This window comes from Silurus meridionalis, chromosome 6 (assembly GCF_014805685.1).
Source record: "Silurus meridionalis isolate SWU-2019-XX chromosome 6, ASM1480568v1, whole genome shotgun sequence".
Lineage (NCBI taxonomy): Eukaryota > Metazoa > Chordata > Actinopteri > Siluriformes > Siluridae > Silurus > Silurus meridionalis.
In genome coordinates, this window is record NC_060889.1 from 14,555,475 (window position 1) to 14,575,870 (window position 20,396).

Genomic DNA, 20,396 nt, shown 5'->3' on the forward strand with positions numbered 1-20,396 from the left:
TTCTAGTCTTTGCTCGCACCTTTGCAAGCATCTAAAATATGTATATTTGTTGTTTTTATGTTTGTATTCGTGCCTAATTATCCCTTGTGGAGCAGTTCGTGCAGTAAATACTAACATTTATTTAGTAATATAGTTAAATGTTGTAGAATGGACAGGCCCACAACGGGTGTAGACCCTGTTCTGATTGACCAAAGACTCAAAATCCGCGGCCATCGTCTGCATCTTTCTGTTAATCCTTTTATATTTTGCCTTTAATGGTAATATTAACTTGGTTATGAATTTTCGGTAAATATATTGACCCGCTTTTGCGTTTTTTTTTATCTGTATGAATGACTGAAGTTATGGCGCGCGTTTCTGCAGCCATCTCAGATCTCTCAGTGATGAGAACTTTCACAGACCTGTACTGAAACACTGTGATTGCAACTACATTATCTGATGAGAGATCTTTTCTTTTTTTTTTTTTTTTTCTTTCTTGCACCTTCATTGTTTGGGTTTTAATGTTATGGTCTCTCTCTCTCTCAGGCCTCCACGTGGGACACCCCCCCCCCCCCAAAATTGTCTGAACATACTCTTCATTGCAGTTATTTGGCTCGAGCTGCAGCTGCTGAATAGGTGTGTATCATTTATTCTCCAGTTAATCCCAAACTGGTTTCTTGCTCAGAGTTGAATAAAAACAGCTGTAGTGTGTTTTACTGCTGTGACGAGTCTGGAACTCTCTCTTACTGAATTCTGTTGAGGAGTCCATGTTTTATTCTGAGTAGTATAAGGAGAAAAATGAAACAATGTACGTGGTCCTGTGCGTTGTGATCAATTTGACTTTTTTCCGTTGCAGTTTTTGAGCTCCAGGTCCTGTTTTATAAATGGTAAGTTTGGTTTTTGGCTCATTTCCTCTGATCTGGTGTGTGTGTGGGGGGGTATATTAATGATGATTTTATTGACAAGCATATGTCTGATTGTTCAGTGATGCTCACTTTTAAATCTGAACCCTTTACCTGTCAAAGTATTTGGCTAATGCATCATATCCCCTTTGAACTAATTTTTTATTTGTTCTTTAAACAGCAAGATGGTCATCTCAAGTCTACCTTCTCGAATGCTGAACACGCACCGGGCACCTATCTGTATGTATTGACTTTGCACGTGCTGATTTTCACTCTTGGCTTTTGACAGGAGGTGTCTGAAATGATTAAGTGGGATTTATCCCATAATTTCTGGACGACCTTGTGGTCATATGGCATTCTAGTCACCAAAGTCTGATCAGGCAAATGTAAAGAATATAATTTGTTCACATTACTAGTTGAAATGGTAAATCCACTTTTTTTCTTAACAGGGACCCTGGTTTCAGTGTCCTTGGAAGACCTTGTTGGTGAGTCTATTCATATTACCTTACTACACTGCAGTCTGAAAGGATGAGTTGGGTTCTTCCCATTAAACTTGTGGACGGCATTATTGTCCCATGGCATTTAAGTCACCAAAGCACTGATCAGACTGCTCAAGTCATCATAAGCAGTTTACAATTGTAAAGAAACTGCTTCATCTTAATTTAGACTCTCTTGTCTTGTAGATGCTGTAAAGTGAGCTTTGATGGACATGGCTTTAAGCAGAGGTAAATCTTTTACATTAACATGTGCGTAATTATTTTTGGTCCTGTCTCAATGATGTGGCATTTATTCTTAGCTCAGTTTGAACCCATGTGAAAACTTCCTTAAGACATCTGAGAGATCAATATGCTACTTTTTATAACTTGTGTTGCAGGAATATGTATGTGAACTTTCTTTATTGCTCTCCTCAGATGTTCTTTACCTGAAGATCTGAGGAAGTCTTGAGATGGGTAAGCAGATGTGGCTTTAATATTGTAGTCTGACATGTTAAGTTTAAATTGCGACTTTTTATTGTACAATTGTTTTGGCATAAAAACTCGATTAGGGCATCCTTTGTATTGAAAGCTAATGGAGCTTGGTTATATGCTTGTCTTCAGGTTTATCATCCCACTGAAATGAAAATGGCTTCACATTGAGGTCTTGGCTGATGAGGTCTCTCTTGAATGGCATGGTAAGTCTTATTTATTTGTTTTCATAAATTGCCATAGTCTCTGTGATGAAGATACTTAGCTCACTTTGAACCAATGTGAAAAGTTACGAACAACTGAGAGATTAGATTTCATTTTCATGCCCTCTGACTTGTATGAGCTGTCCTTGATACACTTTGTCCCTTTTTACAGGACTGTTTTCAGGAACAAGATCCCCTGATGGTCTGCAGAGGATTTGTGCCAGGTGTGTCCAAAATTTTCCTCCATGTTTAAACAAACATAATGCATCTTATGATGATTATCCTTTGGAATCTCGTTCGTCTGAACTCCTGTTGAGAAATTTTTAAATACTGATGATGCTTGACACTTTCTTGTTTACATTTACTTAAAAAAAAAAAAAATGCAGAAACTAATTGTAAACTTCTGTTTAGGTTTGGCCTGACTGAAGCTTTAAACAGGTGAGAGCCTAAATTATATCATGTTTAACAGTGGCTGCTGGTCCTTATGATGAAACTTGCACATGTCTTACGCGCTGTGCTAACACTAGAACCTGAAAAGGTGAACCCACTGGTGTTGCCAGGGCAAAAAGGGGATAGCTTGTTGGGGATACCAACTGTCTGATGACCCAGCTGTGATTTTTACATTTATACACTTGTCTGGAGTTTCATCTCATGCAGTGTGTTTGTTTTTAGCAGATGTTGGATGCCCTTGGGGAAAAGACTTGATCAGGTATGTGTACAGGTGAAATTAGACTTTGAACTGTGAACTGGAATGATGAGTAGTTTATACCGCCCCAGTCTGATTATAATGTGACTGATTGGTACCCCTCTGATCTATGTTCACTCAAAATAAGAACAGTTGGCCAGGGTCACATCAAAAGTCTAAGGTGGAGACTTTAGAATAAATATTTCTATAACTTATTAAAATGTAATTCAGTCCCTTTTTTTTTTTCCTTCTAGGACTAAAACCTGTACATGAAGATATTGAAGCTGTAATGCAAAAGGTTTGTATTGAGTTTCTTTTTAATTTGGTGCTAAACTTTGGGTGAAATGATGATTTTTAGATTACCGCCCCAGTCTGATATGCAGTGACTGATTGGTACCCCTCTGATCCCCTTTAAAAAGTAAACAATATAAAATTCAATTTGTTTACATTTTTTAAATGTAGTTTCTCTCTTCCCAAGGTCTTCTCTACTTGTATTGTAGAACTATATTATTTTGGTGAGTTGCACATGTGTTCTTTAGAACATGCTTTAATAAATGATGAATTATGATACCGCCCCAGTCTGATTATAATCTGACTGAATGGTAATCCTCTGATATAATGGGTATGTAATAGAATAATTACATGCAGGTAAATTAATATTAATCTAGTTTTCTCTTAAGGTGCTGGAGCCTGTGGAAATGAAAATGACTGTAAATCAGAGACTTGAAGTGCTTGGGTGCATACTGCTGTATGGTCTGGAGTTTCACCCATGATTTTTAAAATAAAAACTTTTTGCTTTAACTGTGTCCTGTTCCTGATTCTTTTTAAATGAATTCACTGATTAAAAATGGCAGGTCAAATGCAGTGGCATGTTAAAATCTATTTTGCATAAACCAGTTCAGCCTGAGCAGAGGTGGGAAGTGATTAAGTATGAATACTGTTACTATATTTTTCTGGTACCAGTACTATACAATATTTTTTGTGACAGTTTTACCCATGTACAAGTAGAGATTTTGTTCAATAGGTTGACAGTTTTTTTTTTTTTCTTACTGGTCTCTATAAACTGTAATGAAACTAATTTCATATTGTGAATCCTTCATTGAGGAAGAGCTGGAGACCAGAAAAGCTCTGGGAAAGGTGTTCAAAGACTAAATATCAAGTAAATCACTTTAATGCATTTTATTTTTTTAAACCTTTTTATTTTTTCATTTTTTTTTTTTACACAAGCAGTGCAGGAGCAAGTCAAAATCATTTGGTAAACAAAATTCAGAAACCATGAATGTTCCTTTTAGACATTAACAGCTGCAACACAAGCATCTTGGCTTTCACACAGTTTAGTTTGAACATTTTAGCTCTTAACACATGAACCATTTAGCCTTTTATGTGGGTAATAGAAATGAGGCAACATTAAACAAATGTCTCTTTCTAAAAGGAAACATTACCACACAGCCTATGGTGCCTGGTCAGGGTTATTAACGGAAGAGAAGATGGTGATAACTGTAGAAACACCATTGTAGTTGTACATTTTTAAATGTAATGGTGTTTTGTCAGTCTGCTGTAAAAATCCGAGCAGCGATATCGTCCAGAAGCCAGTCAACACCTGTCAGGAGATTCTCTCCCGTCAGTGCACTGCAGCCTAATATACACCAGTGATGGGTCTTAATCTCATCCAGAGCTAGTGCCTGTCAAAACAATGAGCTTGTTAAGAGTTTCCCTTTGCTCTAAAAGTCATAAATAAAATACACCTGTATTGAAACATGGTGTTTCATGACTGTGGTGTTCAGAACTACATATAAAATCAGTTTTGGATAAAATGTAATAAGTGCCACAGCTGGAATCTGTCTATATATACATTAAGTACTAAATAGACTGATACAAAAATGAAAACTACTAAATTCCTTTATCAAAGCTAATTAATGAGCCTTTATTTGTCACATATACATCACAGTGAAATTCGTTTCTACGCATATCCCAGCTTGCTCAGAGCACAGGCTCATCTATGATACAGAATCCCTGGAGCACAGAGTGTTAAGAGCCTTTGTTTAAGAGCCAAAGAGTGGCACCTTGGCTATACTAGGGCTTGAACCCCTGACCTTCCAATCAGTTACCCAGTATCTTAACCACTGAGCTACCAAACCCCCAGTAAGGGAATAACTATCCGGGGCTAGTAGTAAAGAAATACTGACCTCTCTGATGGCATCCTTAGACAATGACCCAGGCAAATCCTGCTTGTTGGCAAACACCAGGAGAGTGGCTCCTGCTAGTCTCTGGTAGATGAATAGAAGGTGAGGAAAAACAACAGCGGCTGTAATATCAGTCCAAAAGGTTTTTTTAAATACTTATAGTAAATAGAACTAGGGTCATTTTCTCACCTCTTCCAGTAAAAGTGTACTGAGTTCATTCCTGCAGTCTTCCAGTCTTAATCTGTCTGCACTGTCCACCACCCACACCAGTCCATCTGTGCTCTCAAAATAATTCCTCCAGTACGACCGCAGTGACTTCTGACCCCCCACATCCCAGATGTTCAACTTGAACCTTTTTTGTGAAGAAAATTGAGGGGGAAAAATTTTATAAAATATATATAACGGTAGATATCACAATTGTAGGAGATATGGGTGAGATTGAGTAAATTAATGGAAAGATTCATTCTGAAACATCATTTTATATGTTTATACTGAAATGTTTGTGATGGGTTTAGCGATTCAGGTACAGATTTGGCCCATTTCCCCAAGTCCTGTAAAGTTACAATGGCATTCAATAGGAACAACAAATTTATTAATTGATGACGTGACCATCTCCAAGACCATCACTACATGCTCCAACCAGAAGCCGTGGATGACCGCCAAGGTGTGTGTGCTGTGAAAATCAAGAGACTCCGCCTTCGGAGCGGGGGACAAGACGGCCTTAAGGACAGCGAGAGCCAAACTGTTCCGTGCCATCAGAGAGGCGAAGCGCAGTCACGGCAAGAAAATCCAGGGCCACTGCCAGGACAGGAGATCACAAACTACAAGACAACTTCACCTGCTTGTGACCATGATGCCTCTCTCCCAGATGCGCTGAATGACTTCTACGCCTGGTTCGAGGTGCAGAACAACATAATGGCGAGGAAGACCACCCCTACTCCCAGTGACAAGGTGCTCTGTCTAACCACAGCTGAAATGAGGAAAACTCTATGCAGACGAAAGTCTGATGGACCAGACAACATTCCTGGCAGAGTGCTAAGGGAATGTGCAGAACAGCTAGTAAATGTCTTCACTGACATCTCCCTGTGCAGCGGCATTGTTCCTACGTGCCTCAAGATGACGACCATCGTTACCGTGCCGAAGTAGTCTACTGTCTCCTGCCTCAATGACTATCGTCGCGCTCACACCCATCGGGATGCTTCGACAGGCTCGCCATGACCCAGCTACCACCCTCTCGATGCCATCTCCACGACCTGTCATCTGGCCCTCACCCACCTGGACAACAAGGACTAATATGTACGAATGCTGTTCATAGACTTCAGCTCAGCATTCAACACAATCATCCCTCTGCACCTGATTGAAAAGCTGAGCTTACTGGGCCTGAACACCTCCCTCTGTAACTGGACCCTGGACTTCCTGACTGGAAATCCTCAGTCAGTCCAGATCAGAAGCAGCATCTCCAGCACCACCACACTGAGCACTGGTGCACCTCAGGGCTGCATGCTCAGTCCACTGCTGTTCACTCTGCTGACTTACGACTGTGTAGCAATGCACAGCTCAACCACATCATCAAGTTCGCAGATGACACGACCGTGGTGGGTCTCATCAGCAAGAACGATGAGTCACAGCCTACTGTGGAACACCAGCTCCATCAACAAGAAAGCCCAGCAGTGTCAAATATTGATTAGCATCAAATGTATTTGAATATTGATTGATTTTGAAAGTAATAAATTTAGTCTTGATGTGACAAAACAACTAAATATATAATTTAAAATACACAAATTTTAAAAATTGCACTAGATTTTTAGAAAAACATTATTGGCAAATTGGTAAAGAGAGAAAAAAAAAAAAATCACACTAGATAGAAATCACAATAGATATCACACTACTATAAATATTAGCTAGATTCCTGGTTATGACACCTGAAATTAGATGCAGCCCATTTGTGTGGATCATCTTTGAGATGTTTTGAAACTTTGGCTACAATCCACTGTTGTCTAATTGAATTGGTCAAACATGATTTGGAAAGGCAAATACCTGTCTATAAGGTCTAACAGCTATGATTATAATGTATATCGGAAACATGATCAAATGAAACCCAAAGCCATGCCGTGGTCACATGCAGAATGCAGAGACATGACTGTGCAGAGATGTGGTTATAGCTACCAAGAAATGTCACAGTCACCTCCATAATTCTTAAATGGAATATGTTTGGATTCTTCCTAGACCTGAACAAACCTCTCCTTAAAAAAAACCCCATAAAAGCCCAGATCAAAGTTCAAAATGTGCAAAAATTTGCACTAATTAAAGGCTTCCATATATTCAGCTTTCTATTACGCCCAAATTAGTGGTGTTTAAATGATGGTTGACCTTCTACAAAGTTACTCCCATCTCCTCACATGTTCTTAGGAGGTCAACCACAAGGTTCTTGGTCACTGTTCTTACCAAGGATGACTTCCCCTATTTCTCACTACTGGCTGTTCTGAACTTTTTCCATTTAACAATTATGTTGGGTGCTGAAGCAGCAGAAATTTTGCATCGCCTTTCTTCAATCTCAACCTCAGTCTATCAAAACAATCCGTTCTCCTGGTCTTGCACAAGCTCTTGTGTTAGAGCCAGAAATGGCACATTTGGACTCATCTGTCCAGAGAACTTTCTTCCAAACATTCACTGCCCAATTTTCGAATGCTTTTGCTTTTACCGCATTTGTTGCATCCAAGCAAAAGGAAAATACGTGGCTCAAAAATTTCTCAAATTTTAACAGGCACTGTATAATTACATTTCTAGTATGCAAACTTAAAATTCAAGTGTGCATACTTAAAATTCTAGTGTGCATACTTTAAGGGATGCACCTGATCTACATTTTAAATGTTTAACCAAAGCATCTGCCAGCATGATATCAGTTTTTTTTCTATTTTATATAATTGTAAAATTATTGAAAGCATTTTAGCAAAAGGCTGCAACACAACAAAACGTGAACAAGTAAATACTTTCTGAACGCACTGTAGTTATAATATAGATCCATTTTATTACATGTATTGGCTCTTACCATAGCTGGAAATCTCATATCACATTTTAAAGAACTCTTTGAAATAATAAAATGAATAATTTCCACACACCTGATTGTTGATGTATTTTAAAAACATTATTTAAATGTATATAATCACATCTTGTAAAACTATTAAGCTATGCTTTTTAGAACCACTGATCTACAGTATAATTTTATGACATTTGACTCAAATGATTCTAAATAGACAATTGTGTCATGAAATCATTTATCTATGATATACAGAGCATATGTGAATGTGTATCTATTGAGATTTACCCTCTGTGTTCTAGTGTCTTTATGTTGAATCCTAATGTGGGAGAAATGGTGCTGACATCTTCGCCATTGAATTTCTTCAGTATGGTGGTTTTTCCAGCATTGTCCAGTCCACTAATCCGTTAGTTAAGGAACCGGAGAAGAAAAAGCACGTCAACTTATATGACTTATATAAACAGAATAATTCAGCAAAACATAAACATACACATTCTTTGGGTAAAAGGGACCCATGAGGCAAAGCTCTAAGGAGCTCATTAAGGATACAGCATCAGTAGGCGCATCTCTCTCTCCTTATGTTTCAGCTTTTTTAGTATCGTCAATAACCCCATTGTAAATCTCTCAAAGCCAAATATAATAACACTTTCTATCTCTAAAATCAGTTATCAATTATCTTTTCGGTTTTGAAAGAAGCATCCCTCCTTTCCGACGCAGCCGCTTTCTTCAAACCAGGAAGTGCTGCTGTTTTGACGACAACATCCTCAAACATTATTGGTCACACGAATCTTCACGAAAACCAGCCTGAAGAAAATGACTGGTTGTCTGCAGTATGTCCCGCCTACCTCTAAAATTGACCAATCACCGCGAGCCCTCAGGGCGTGTCTGCGGACAGGATCGTTTGAAGCAGCACAGAAACGCGTTCACACTGTCGCAGCATATTTAGCCCACTGACTCCACACTGCCCCCTGGCGGCTATCAGGGATTTACTCAGTTTAAACAGCTGGTACACAAAACGAATCTGGGTCCATCTTGTGGTTACTGTGTAATCGAAATACACCTAGAGATACAGCAGAGTTATCACTAATTTCCAAGCTAGATTTAAGATTATTATCTTTTAACAAGCTCAAAACACAGCCTTTGGGGTTGCACAAGACAGTGCACTTTTAGGGAAAAGGAGAAGTGTAGGAGATTGGAGGTTCGGGTTGGCACTTTAAATATTGGTACTATGACTGGTAAAGGGAGAGAAGTAGCTGATATGATGGAGAGGAGAAAGGTGGATATGTTGTGTGTTCAGGAGTCCAAGTGGAAAGGGAGTAAGGACAGGAACATTGGAGGAGGTTTAAACTGTTCTTTCATGGTGTGGATGGAAAGAGAAATGGTGTAGGGGTGATCCTGAAGGAAGAGTACAGTAAGAGAGTAGTGAAGGTGAAGAGAGTTTTTGATAGAGTCATGAACGTGAAGCAGGAATTTGATGGGGGGATGAAAAATGTCATCAGTGCTTATGCTTCACAAGTGGGTTTTGATATAGAGGAGAAAGAAAAATTGTGGAGTGAGATGAAGTGGTGGAGAGTGTACTGTACCCAAGAATAAAAGATTGGTGATTGAGGCAGACTTTAATGGGCATGTAGGTGAAGGGAACAGAGGTGATGAGGAGGTGATGGGTAGGTATGGCTTTAAGGAGAGGAATGTGGAAGAGCAGATGGTGGTAGATTTTGCTAAAAGGATGGAAATAGCAGTGGTGAACACTTATTTTAAGAAGAAGGAGGATCATAGGGTGACGTATAAGAGTGGAGGAAGGTGCACACAGGTGGACTATGTTATATGCAGGAGATGCAACCTGAAGGAGATTGGAGACTGTAAGGTGTTGGCAGGGGAAAGTGTAGCTAAACAGCATTGGATGGTGGTCTGTAGGATGGTTTTGGAGGTGAAGAAGAGGGGGAGAGTGAGGACTGAAAAAAAGAATAAGATGGTGGAAACTGAAGGAGAATGACTGTAGTGTGAGATTCAGACAGAGGCTCATGGTGCTGAAAAGGTGCGGAATGATTGGGCAAAAAAGTCTCCCCAAATGGAAATACTTCAAAAAAGTACATATACGTAAAGAAGCTTCTTAAGTACACCAACAAATTACATTTACTTCGTTACTGTGCACCACTGATTTTTGAAAGATTGCATGAATACTTGGTCTTTTTTTCGAACAACTTGTTGACCTGATTCATTCTGGCATGTTGAAGAGGCTGTTGTGTTGATGGTTAATGCAGTGTTGAAGTGTACAATTTGATTTGTAATTTAGCAGAGGTGGCAAAAGTACACACATCCTTTACTTAAGTAGAAATACAGATACTCATGTTTTAAAATACTCAGGTAAAAGTTTATGTACTGATTATACTTTTTTACTTAAGTGAAAATAAAGAAGTATTGGCTCGGACATGTACTTAAGTAAAAAGTAGTTATTACTTCTACCTACATTCAATATGAGTCAAATACTCAAGTACTGTTCAAGTCACATACTCTACATTTTACTCAAATCATACTGGAATTGGTGACTTATAACTTGTAATAGAGTAAGTTTTGCAGTAAGGTGAAACCATTCTTTTACACAAGTCAGGAAGTCTTTACACCTCTAACTGTGGTGAATTTGGCTCCAATTAGCCGCAGTCTGGACAGAATGACATGGTGTTGAAGTATGGAATGGAAGCCATTTTGGTTCAGTATTCCTTTCACCCAGAATAACTCTCCAAAATTCCCTGCTTCAAAACAACCCCAAACCGTTAAGCATTCATGTTTAGTGTGAGGAAGTCTGCTGACATCATCTCTCATTTTCTCTGTCATGCACAAGCTCTTGTGTTAGAGCCTGAAATGTCACATTTGGACATCTGTCCAGAGAACTTTCTTCCATTCATTCACTGTCCAATTTACTAATGCTTTTGCTTTTAAATAGTTTGTCATATAAACCAGGAAGGTACATATAAACAAAATGGAGCTATGTGTATTTTCACACACTAGAATATTTGAATTTTAAGTGTACAGTGCCTGTCCAAAGTTTTGAAACACCTTGTCTTTTATGATTTTTGAGAGACACATTTATACAAACATATAAATGTAACGATGTTAAACTTTATTTTCATTTTTTTAAATCCTCCCTTTGTTTGAATAACAGCTTTGTCAATTATTATATCATGTCATGGTCTATGAACTTGGCAAAACTTGGGAGCGCGCAGCCACCACCCGGAGAACTTCCCTCAATCCTACACTCTATAAGGAGGAGCGGAGTGACGTCACCTCATCCTTCAGGGTTTCCAGTGGGAGAATGGCAAGTCCTGGAGTGACGTCACATCAGTAAGGAGAGCTAAATCCAAAAAAAAAAAAAATTGATGACCAAAAGGGTCTAAACCCTAAGAAGCCCAATTCAGAAAAAAGAGTAAAGAAGTAGAGGGGATAAAGATGTGCATGCGTTATAGGATAAAGCATTTCATGAAATAGGCTAATAACTGTATATTACTTAGGTTATACTGTCATTGTCTTATTTTGGTCAGTGGGGTAAAGTATTTGAGTAAATGTTCTTCGCTACTATACTTGAGTCATTTTCGGGCTACTTTCTAGTTTTACTGTATAATGACAATTTTTAGTATGCACACTTACATTTCTAGTATACACACTTAAATGTCTAGTATGCACACTAAATTTTCTAGTATGCACAATTAAATTTTTACATACTAACAGTGGTGGATAAAGTACATAAACTATGTACTTGAGTTATAGTAGAGATACACTTCATTTGCCTTCAAATACTTCTACTTAATTTTCCAAAGTACTATGATTTATTATGGCTATAATGTTCCTATTTTTGTCAAAGACTCTTGCTTAATCAATTAAGTATATTTGAATAGACTCTAATGTTGATCAGCTGATCAGTCACACCATTAGGTTATGGGAAAGAGTAGTGGAAGCCAGGCTGAGAGAAAAGGTGACCATCTGTGAGCAACAGTATGGTTTCATGCCGAGAAAGAGCACCACAGACGCATTATTTGCTTTAAGAATGTTGATATGAGAAATATAGAGAAGGTCAGAAGGAGTTTAAGTCAAGTCAAGTCACGTTTATTTCTATAGCGCCTTTCACAACAGATATTGTCTCAAAGCAGCTTTACAGAAATCAACAGTTAAGGTGATTGGTGTGCATTTATACCTGATGAGCAAGCCATGGTGACTGTGGCAAGGAAAAACTCCCTCAGATATTATGAGGAAGAAACCTTGAGAGGAACCAGACTCAAAAGGGAACCCATCCTCATTTGGGTGAGATGAAGAGTGTGATCATAAATCTTTAAACAATACAGAACACTGTAGAGTGAGAACTAACATGAACACTGGAGTATAAGATTATGAGTAATGTTCTTTCTACAGTCTTCTACAGTCCTATGGTTATAAAACTAGGAGATACTGAGGAACTCATAAAATAGCTCAACATTTGTGATTATCACAGATCCAACACCAGCTTCTCCATGCCAGAGCTTTTAAACACTCCAGGAGGTCCAATGTCAAAACTTCACACATGAAGTGGGATCCAATTGGCCCTGGTACGTCTCTAGATGGTACGGGAAGTTTGCGAGTTCCGCATCTATTTCTTTAAAGGTCCATAATCTTCATGAGGTAGGACGTGACTGGAGGTGGAGCAACCTCAGGATGCCTCGGGATGGGGAGAGAAAGAGAAGCAGTGGAGAGAAATTAGCGTAGCTTCTGTTCATGATATTAACAGCACAAGTTGATAATGTACATTTGATTAGATGTACTGGAGCACAAGTTTATGATATGTGTCGTATGTTATGTGTAGGCTTTGGTAAAAAAATACGTTTTTAATCTACACTTAAAAAGGGAGAGTGTGTTTTAGAGCCCAGAACACTGTCAGGAAGACTATTTCAAAGTTTATGAGCTAAATGTGAAAATTATTTACCACCTTTAGTGGACTTTGCTATTCTAGGAACTACTAGAAGCCCAGAGTTTCGAGATCTCAAGGAGCGTGACAGATTGTAGCGTGTTAAAAGACTGGATAGATACATGGGAGCTAAACCATTTAGTGCTTTATAAGTAAGAAGCAGTAGTTTGTAGTCGATTCTAAACTAAGCCAGTGTAGGGACGATAAGATTGGGGTTATATGATCATATTTCCTTGACCTTTTGAGAACTCTGGCTGCCGCATTCTGAACTAACTAAAGCTTGTTTATCAATGATGCAGGACATCCACCTAGTAATGCATTACAATAGTCTATTCTGGAGGTCATGAACGCATGGACAAGCTTCTCTGCATCAGATATAGATAACATGTTTCTTAGCTTAGAAATATTTCTAAGGTGAAAGAAGGCTGTTTTTGTAACATAGTTGATATGATTTTTGAAAAACAAGTTGCTGTCTAAAATAACTTCCAGGTCTTTTACCCCTAAACTAGTAGTTAAAGAACATCCATCTAAATGCAAGTTGAAATGCTGGAGCTTCTGTGTACTGGTTTTTGGGCCAATGAGCAAAATCTCTGTCTTATCAGAATTTAATAGCAGTTATGGGTCATATGAGTTGCATTGTATGTTTGTGGATTTAGAAAAAGTGTACGACAGGGTGCCGAGAGAGGAGTTGTGGTATTGTATTAGGAAGTCAGGTGTGTCAGAGAAGTATGTGAGGGTGGTGCAGGAAATGTATGAGGACAGTGTGACAGCAGTAAAGTGTGGAGTAGTAACGACAGACTGGTTTAAGGTGGAGGTTGGACTGCATCAAGGATCAGCTCTGAGCCCTTTCCTGTTTGCAGTGGTGATGGACAGGTTGACGGACGAGGTCAGACAGGAGTCTCCATGAACTATGATGTTTGCGGATGATATTGTTATTTGTGGTGAGAGTAGGGAGCAGGTTGAGAAGAGCCTGGAGATCTGGAGGTACGTGCTGGAGAGAAGGGGAATGAAAGTCAGTAGGAGTAAGACAGAATACATGTGTGTGAATGAGAGGGAGGGCAGTGGAGTGGTGTGGTTGCAGGGAGAAGAGCTGGAGAAGGTAGAGGAGTTTAGGTACCTGGGTGTCAACAGTGCAAAGTAATGGAGAGTGTTTGTTAGAAAAGTGAAAAAAGAGTGCAGGCAGGGTGGAGTGGGTGGAGAAGAGTGGCAGGAGTGATTTGTGATAGTAGGGTATCTGCAAGAGTGAAAGGGAAAGTTTATAGGACTGTGATGAGACCTGCAATGTTGTATGGTTTAGAGACAGTGGCATTGAGTAAAAGACAGGAGGTGGAGCTGGAGGTAGCTGAAGATGTTGAGGTTTTCGTTAGGAGTGACGAGGATAGACAGGATTAGAAATTAGTTTATTAGAGGGACAGCACATGTAGGACATTTTGGAGACAAAGCGAGGGAGGCGAGATTGAGATGGTTTGGACATGTGCAGAGGAGGGACATGGGGTATATCAGTAGAAGAATGCTGAGATTGGAGCCAGCAGGAGGAGGAAAAGAGGAAAACCAAAGAGAAGGTTTATGGATGTGGTGAGGGAAGACATGCAGATAGTTGGGTTGAAAGAGGCAGATGTAGAGGACAGTGGGGTATGGAGATGGATGATCCGCTGTGGCGACACCTAATGGAAGAAGCTGAAAGAAGAAGAAGAAGAAGAAGAAGAGACTCTAATGTTACACTTAGCACACCAATCTATTACTAGAATGATGTTAATGAGTCAAACACTGGTTGATATTTATTAAAATTTTCATGAGCCCAAAACCTTCTTTTTAACTACAGCAATCCCCCGCTTTACCGAAGTTCTTGTGCCCCTGGTTTATCGCAGAATTGCATTTGCCACGTCACTAAATTGTTTAGCTGATTTTCCTTGTCTCCCGCTAGTAGCACAATAGACCAAAAAACTTACAGGGAATTGTTTTTATAGAGTTTTATGTTTAAGTAATAAAATGTATTAAATAAAAATATTAATTATTAGTTATAAAATGAAGCAAAATGTTAATACAGTACAGTACAGTTTACATAAAATAGATTTTTTGGGGCGGCGTCTGTTTATCCGTTTTTTCGTTTATCCACTTTTTTTTCTTACGTAACTGAACAGGGGATTACTCACTTTAAAAAGTCATGCAAACAAAGCCACGGATGCTCGTGCTAAATAGATACCACCATGTGCCAATCATATCAAGTTCTAAACAGAGTGCGTGCTCTACCCTGATTGGTGGCTTGCTGCATGCTTGACCAGTTAAGTTTTTATCCACTCATAAATGAAAATAAAATGGAATGACTGATTTCACAAAATTTTGTTGGGTAAAAAACTTCATATATTTGACTTTAAAATGTAGTGAAGTTAAAGTAAAAGTTTTTCCAAACAGAAATACTTCAGTAAAGTACAGATACGTGAAAAAGCTTCTTAAGTACAGTAATGAATTCCATTTACTTCATTACTGTTCATCACTGGAATTACATTCTCATTTATACACTTGAAGGTTAAAGGCCTTTTGTTAGGCCGGGGTTTAAACTCACAACCTTCTTGTTTCAAAGTCCAACACCTTAAACACTAATCTACCAGTGCCTTCCACGAATGCAGCTCACATTCTTGAGTACTTTTGGAAATTTTTGTGTTTTCCCCATTCTACCTGATCCAATCTAGCTATCCAGCAATCCATCCTGTGTTGTCATAGTGGGTGATTTAGAGCAGGAAAAGTAGTACAATGAGAAGGACAGGGGATATTCCAGGAGGAGAAATTATAGTCAATGATCAGTTAGGCAGAACATAGGCAGGGCACAAATATAAAAAAGGAAAACCCCTAAAGTTAAGCATGTGTAAATAAAAGATACACAAGGCTAAAGAGAACTAGAAAAAACAGCTAAGAAATCCTGCAACACACAAGCAAACAGTGGTGGACCAAATACACAAAGCTTGTACTTGAGTTACAGTAGAGATACAGTAGGTAAAATATTATTCCAGTATAAGTAAAAGTGCTCCCTTTAAACTTTCACTTGAGTAAAAGTACAAAAGGATTTGCTTTTAAATAATATATTTAATATGATTTATTATGGCTATAATATTCCTATTATCATTTTTATCACAAGAATCTTTGCTTAATCAACGCAGTTTTGTGTGGTAAGAATTTCATGTTGCTCTTAACACACCATCTATTAATTTAATGATATTAATCAGTCAAACATTGATTGATATTTTATAAATGATTATAAGCCAAAATCCTTCTTTTCATCAACTTAAGAAACAACACGCAAATAAGGCCATGGGTGCTGTAGGCAAATTAAATGATGCCCTGGGTGAACCATGCCATGACCAAATGTCTCCCACATTGATTAGTTTCAGCTTAGAGAAGCTCCTCTCTGCTTGCTACATGTTATTAGAGCAGTCCACATATTTGGATACATTTCTGAGCTCCATTTCATGTATAAATTTTACCCCGATGCCTTTAATGTACAAATAATTTCACACGTCACAATTTATTAAACTCTCAGAACCAAGAACCATAAAACTACTTGGCTAATTGTACACATACGATACATACAACATTTATTCAGTTCAATCACAGAAATCCTTTATGACATCATTTTTTTTTAAGGTAACCAAATCAATAAGTGCTGTTTAACTACAACACAAATAAATGATAATGTTATGCAAGCTAAAAGAAATATCGTTGCTCTATGTGTAAAGCATATCAGGCAACAGCATAACCTAAGTCTTCTTCTTCTTCTTTCGGCTGCTTCCATTAGGGGTCGCCACAGCGGATCCTCCGTCTCCATACTACTCTGTCCTCTATCAAACCAACTACCTGCATGTCTTCTCTGAGCACATACATCAACCTCCTCCTTGGCCTTCCTCTTTTCCTCCTTCCTGGTGGGTCCATTCTCAGCATTCTTCTACTGATGTACCCCATGTCCCTCCTCTGAATATGTCCAAACCATCTCAATCGTGCCTCCCTCACCTTGTCTCCAAAACGTCCTACATGCGCTGTCCCTCTAATAAACCTAATTTCTAATCAATTCCTAATCCTGTCCATCCTCATCACTCCCAACGAAAATCTCAACATCTTCAGCTCTGCTACCTCCAGCTCCACCACTGTCTTTTCTTCAATGCCATTGTATCTAATCCATACAACATCGCAGGTCTCACCACAGTCCTATAAACTTTCCCTTTCGCTTTTGCAGACACCCTACTATCACAAATCACTCCTGCCACTCTTCTCCACCCACTCCACCCTGCCTGCACTCTTTTCTTCAATTCTCTAACACACTCTCTATTACTTTGCACTGTTGACCCCAGGTACCTAAACTCCTCCACCTTCTCCACCTCTTCTCCCTGCAACTGCACCACTCCACTGCCGTCCCTCTCATTCACACACATGTACTCTGTCTTACTCCTACTGACTTTCATTCCTCTTCTCTCCAGCACGTACCTCCCCCTCTCCAGGCTCTTCCCAACCTGCTCCCTACCCTTACCACAACATGATTACATGATATAATAATTGATGCGACTGTGCAAATGAGCGGTAAAAAACAGCAACAACAACAACAAAAAATTATTTATGTGGACGCCCCGTGCCGGCCCCCAGCAAGATGCCATGCCATTAAAACAAGTTTAAAACAGCGTATGCTTGACCCTGATTCGTGGCTTGCTGCGTGTTTATCCACTCATAAATAAAAAGGAATGCCTTGTTTTGCGAAATGTAGTTGAGTTGTAGGATATTTTACATAAAAATGTAGTGAAGTTAAAGTCTACCCAAACGGGAATACTTCAGTATTATTTGATGCATAATAAGTGCAGATACGCAAAAAAAAACTACTTAAGTACAGAAACGAATTACAATTACTTCGTTACTGTCCACCACTGCGAGCAAAGCATACAAAACAACTGAATTTATCTGTGGAAAATGAAGTTAAAAACTTCATAAGCAGTTTTAAAGTGTTATATCCATAAATGCAGAATATTTAAAAAGCCCTTTATTTTAAAATGTGTTCCTATTAATCTCTAACACACTTTTAATTCACTTTTGTGTATTGTATTTGTTCTTTCCCGGTCTCTCGCAGATAGCACGATAGACCAAACATTTATAGGGAATAGTTTTTATGTTGAAATAATGAAATGTATTAAAAAATACAATTACTGTATTCTTGCAAATGTTTTCTGTGTGTGTTTAAAGTGTGTGGGAGGGGGATTTACGGCCTAACAAAAAACATTGAAACGGATAAAACTCTATAGGTCAAAAAAGAAGCCATATCTAAACATGATCCAGAAGCGCAGGCGTTTTCTCTGGGCCAAACCTCATTTAAAATGGCTTGTGGCAAAATGGAAAACTGTTCTGTGGTCAGACAAATCAAAATTTGAAGTTCTTTTTGGAAAACTGGGACGCCATGTCATCCGGACTAAAGAGGATAAGGATAATCCAAGTTGTTATCAGCACTCAGTTCAGAAGTCTGCATCTCTGATGGTATGGGGTTGCATGAGTGCGTGTGGCATGGGCAGCTTACACATCTGGAAAGGCACCATTAATGCTGAAAGGTATATCCAAGTTCTACAGATCAACATATGCTCCCATCCAGACGTCCTCTCTTTCAGGGACCACCTTGCATTTTCCAACATGACAATGCCAGACCACATACTGCATCAATTACAACATCATGGCTGCGTAGAAGAAGGATCCGGGTACTGAAATGGCCAGCCTGCAGTCCAGATCTTTCACCCATAGAAAACATTTGGCGCATCATAAAGAGGAAGATGTGACAAAAAAGACCAACTAGTTGAGCAACTAGAAGCCTGTATTAGACTGGACAACATTCCTATTCCTAAACTTGAGCAACTTGTCTCCTCAGTCCCCAGACGTTTGCAGACTGTTATAGAAAGAAGAGGGGATGACACACAGTGGTAAACATGGCCTTGTCCCAACTTTTTTTAGATGTTTTGATGCCATGAAATTGAAAATCAACTTATTTTTCCTTTAAAATTATAAATTTCCTCAGTTTAAACATTTGATATGTCATCTATGTTGTATTCTGAATAAAATTTGAAACTTCCACATCATCGCATTTTGTTTTTATTCACAATTTGTACAGTGTCCCAACTTTTTTGGAATCGGGTTTGTAATTTTTCCTTCATAGAATTCCTGCAGGCATTTCTACAGGAAAATGAGCTGAAAATCCTGTAGGAAACCTGTATAATATTCCTGCCTGATTCCTGCAGGTCTTTTTGTAGGGGAAATGGTATGTCTGTCATTAGAGGTCACTAATATGACAAACATATGGATGTATTGCTTATGTACTATACATTTTAAAACTTTGAAATAAAATATAAGGAGATTACAGTCATGTTTTCTATTTATTTATTTAAATCTAAATGTTATGTAATCTGTAATAAGGGAAGCAACTGCAGCTTAATTGATATTATAATACACTTTGATATAATGTGACATCTACTTTTTGCCCTTGCCCCTCATCAAGTTAGATTTTTTAAGCCCTTCACAGGAAAGAATTTGGGCACCTCTGGTTTAATTTTTGTCAATTTCCTGACCAATTATTTCAAACATTAAAATATTTTTTTGCCATATTGGTGCTTAGCTGATTTGTTTAGACAATCTTTTTGGACAATATGTCTTCAAGACAATATGTCTTTAAGTTCATGGCTTAGCTTATGTATAAAGGCTGTTCTAAAAACAGGCTTATAAAGAAATTGTGAATTAGGAGTTAAGGGCAGGAGTTCTTGCGAAAAATGTGGCATCATCATCATCATCACCACCATCAACATTATCCCATCAAAAACCTCCCATTATGAAAACACACCATGAGGGTTCTGTCTACACATTCATTTCATCATCATAGGAAACGTAATTATAGTTTTAAAGTTTCTTTGAGCTCTGGGTGACCAGACCATGAGTCACTTTATGCAAGTGCATTTTTCTCTGCCACATTTATTCCCTGATTCAGGCATGACAAGGGAAATTCTGGGGAATTCGGGATCTGGAACGATTACAGATGTTCTGTTGATGCAAGCAGGAGACATGAGTCATTCATTCCGACTCGGTGCTGAATAATCGGAGACCTTGCAAATCTTTTTATATTTCGGTGTTATAACTGTTGCAATATTTTTGCAGGGTGTGGGTAACATACAGTCATAACAATAAGGGTAATCATCGTCTTTAAGAAGATATTCAGGCTATAGGCAACCCGATTTTCCCCGAACAATCCCACGTAAACGTTTTCACTAAACATGCAGCAGCTAGCAGCAGGCCAGGGCTTTACCGTAAACCTCAGTATAGCCGACACCCACGCTGGAGTTTGTATCTGACTTGACCGCCGACATGGTGGTCGTAGTTATTATTTTTTTGTCTGACTACTACATCATGTATTGCATTGGGTAAAAAAAAACACATCTGGACCTTCAAAGAGAAGAAAACAAATCGTGTTTGTTTATTTATACAAAGCAGTCCACCAAGAATACGGTATTC

General features: G+C 38.7%; 1 protein-coding gene, 1 long non-coding RNA gene and 6 other non-coding genes across 8 annotated transcripts; 7 read left to right on the top strand and 1 right to left on the bottom strand.

The window, feature by feature from the left end:
• Positions 1 to 526: 526 nt before the first annotated feature.
• LOC124386762 lies at positions 527 to 3,532 on the top strand. The gene is made up of 13 exons (XR_006926010.1): positions 527 to 612; positions 833 to 863; positions 1,060 to 1,118; positions 1,328 to 1,363; positions 1,562 to 1,603; positions 1,790 to 1,828; positions 1,976 to 2,049; positions 2,219 to 2,270; positions 2,458 to 2,484; positions 2,722 to 2,755; positions 2,986 to 3,029; positions 3,210 to 3,246; positions 3,412 to 3,532. It is a non-coding gene; the product is annotated as an uncharacterized LOC124386762 (long non-coding RNA).
• LOC124388164 lies at positions 2,087 to 2,151 on the top strand. The gene has a single exon (XR_006926347.1). It is a non-coding gene; the product is annotated as a small nucleolar RNA SNORD29 (small nucleolar RNA).
• Positions 2,314 to 2,385, top strand: LOC124388165. The gene has a single exon (XR_006926348.1). It is a non-coding gene; the product is annotated as a small nucleolar RNA SNORD30 (small nucleolar RNA).
• Positions 2,526 to 2,652, top strand: LOC124388170. Its single transcript, XR_006926352.1, has one exon. It is a non-coding gene; the product is annotated as a small nucleolar RNA SNORD22 (small nucleolar RNA).
• On the top strand, positions 2,792 to 2,864 carry LOC124388168. The gene has a single exon (XR_006926350.1). It is a non-coding gene; the product is annotated as a small nucleolar RNA SNORD31 (small nucleolar RNA).
• On the top strand, positions 3,067 to 3,142 carry LOC124388169. Its single transcript, XR_006926351.1, has one exon. It is a non-coding gene; the product is annotated as a small nucleolar RNA SNORD31 (small nucleolar RNA).
• On the top strand, positions 3,278 to 3,351 carry LOC124388166. The gene has a single exon (XR_006926349.1). It is a non-coding gene; the product is annotated as a small nucleolar RNA SNORD31 (small nucleolar RNA).
• A 378-nt stretch (positions 3,533 to 3,910) lies between the features above and the next one.
• On the bottom strand, positions 3,911 to 8,711 carry arl2 (ADP-ribosylation factor-like 2). The gene is made up of 5 exons (XM_046850633.1): positions 8,501 to 8,711; positions 8,240 to 8,350; positions 5,104 to 5,266; positions 4,918 to 4,998; positions 3,911 to 4,413 (listed from the first exon to the last, which is right to left on the bottom strand). Exons 1-5 carry the CDS (start codon positions 8,563 to 8,565, stop codon positions 4,279 to 4,281), a joined length of 555 nt encoding a protein of 184 aa, XP_046706589.1. The 5' UTR covers positions 8,566 to 8,711; the 3' UTR covers positions 3,911 to 4,278.
• Between the last annotated feature and the right edge of the window lie 11,685 nt (positions 8,712 to 20,396).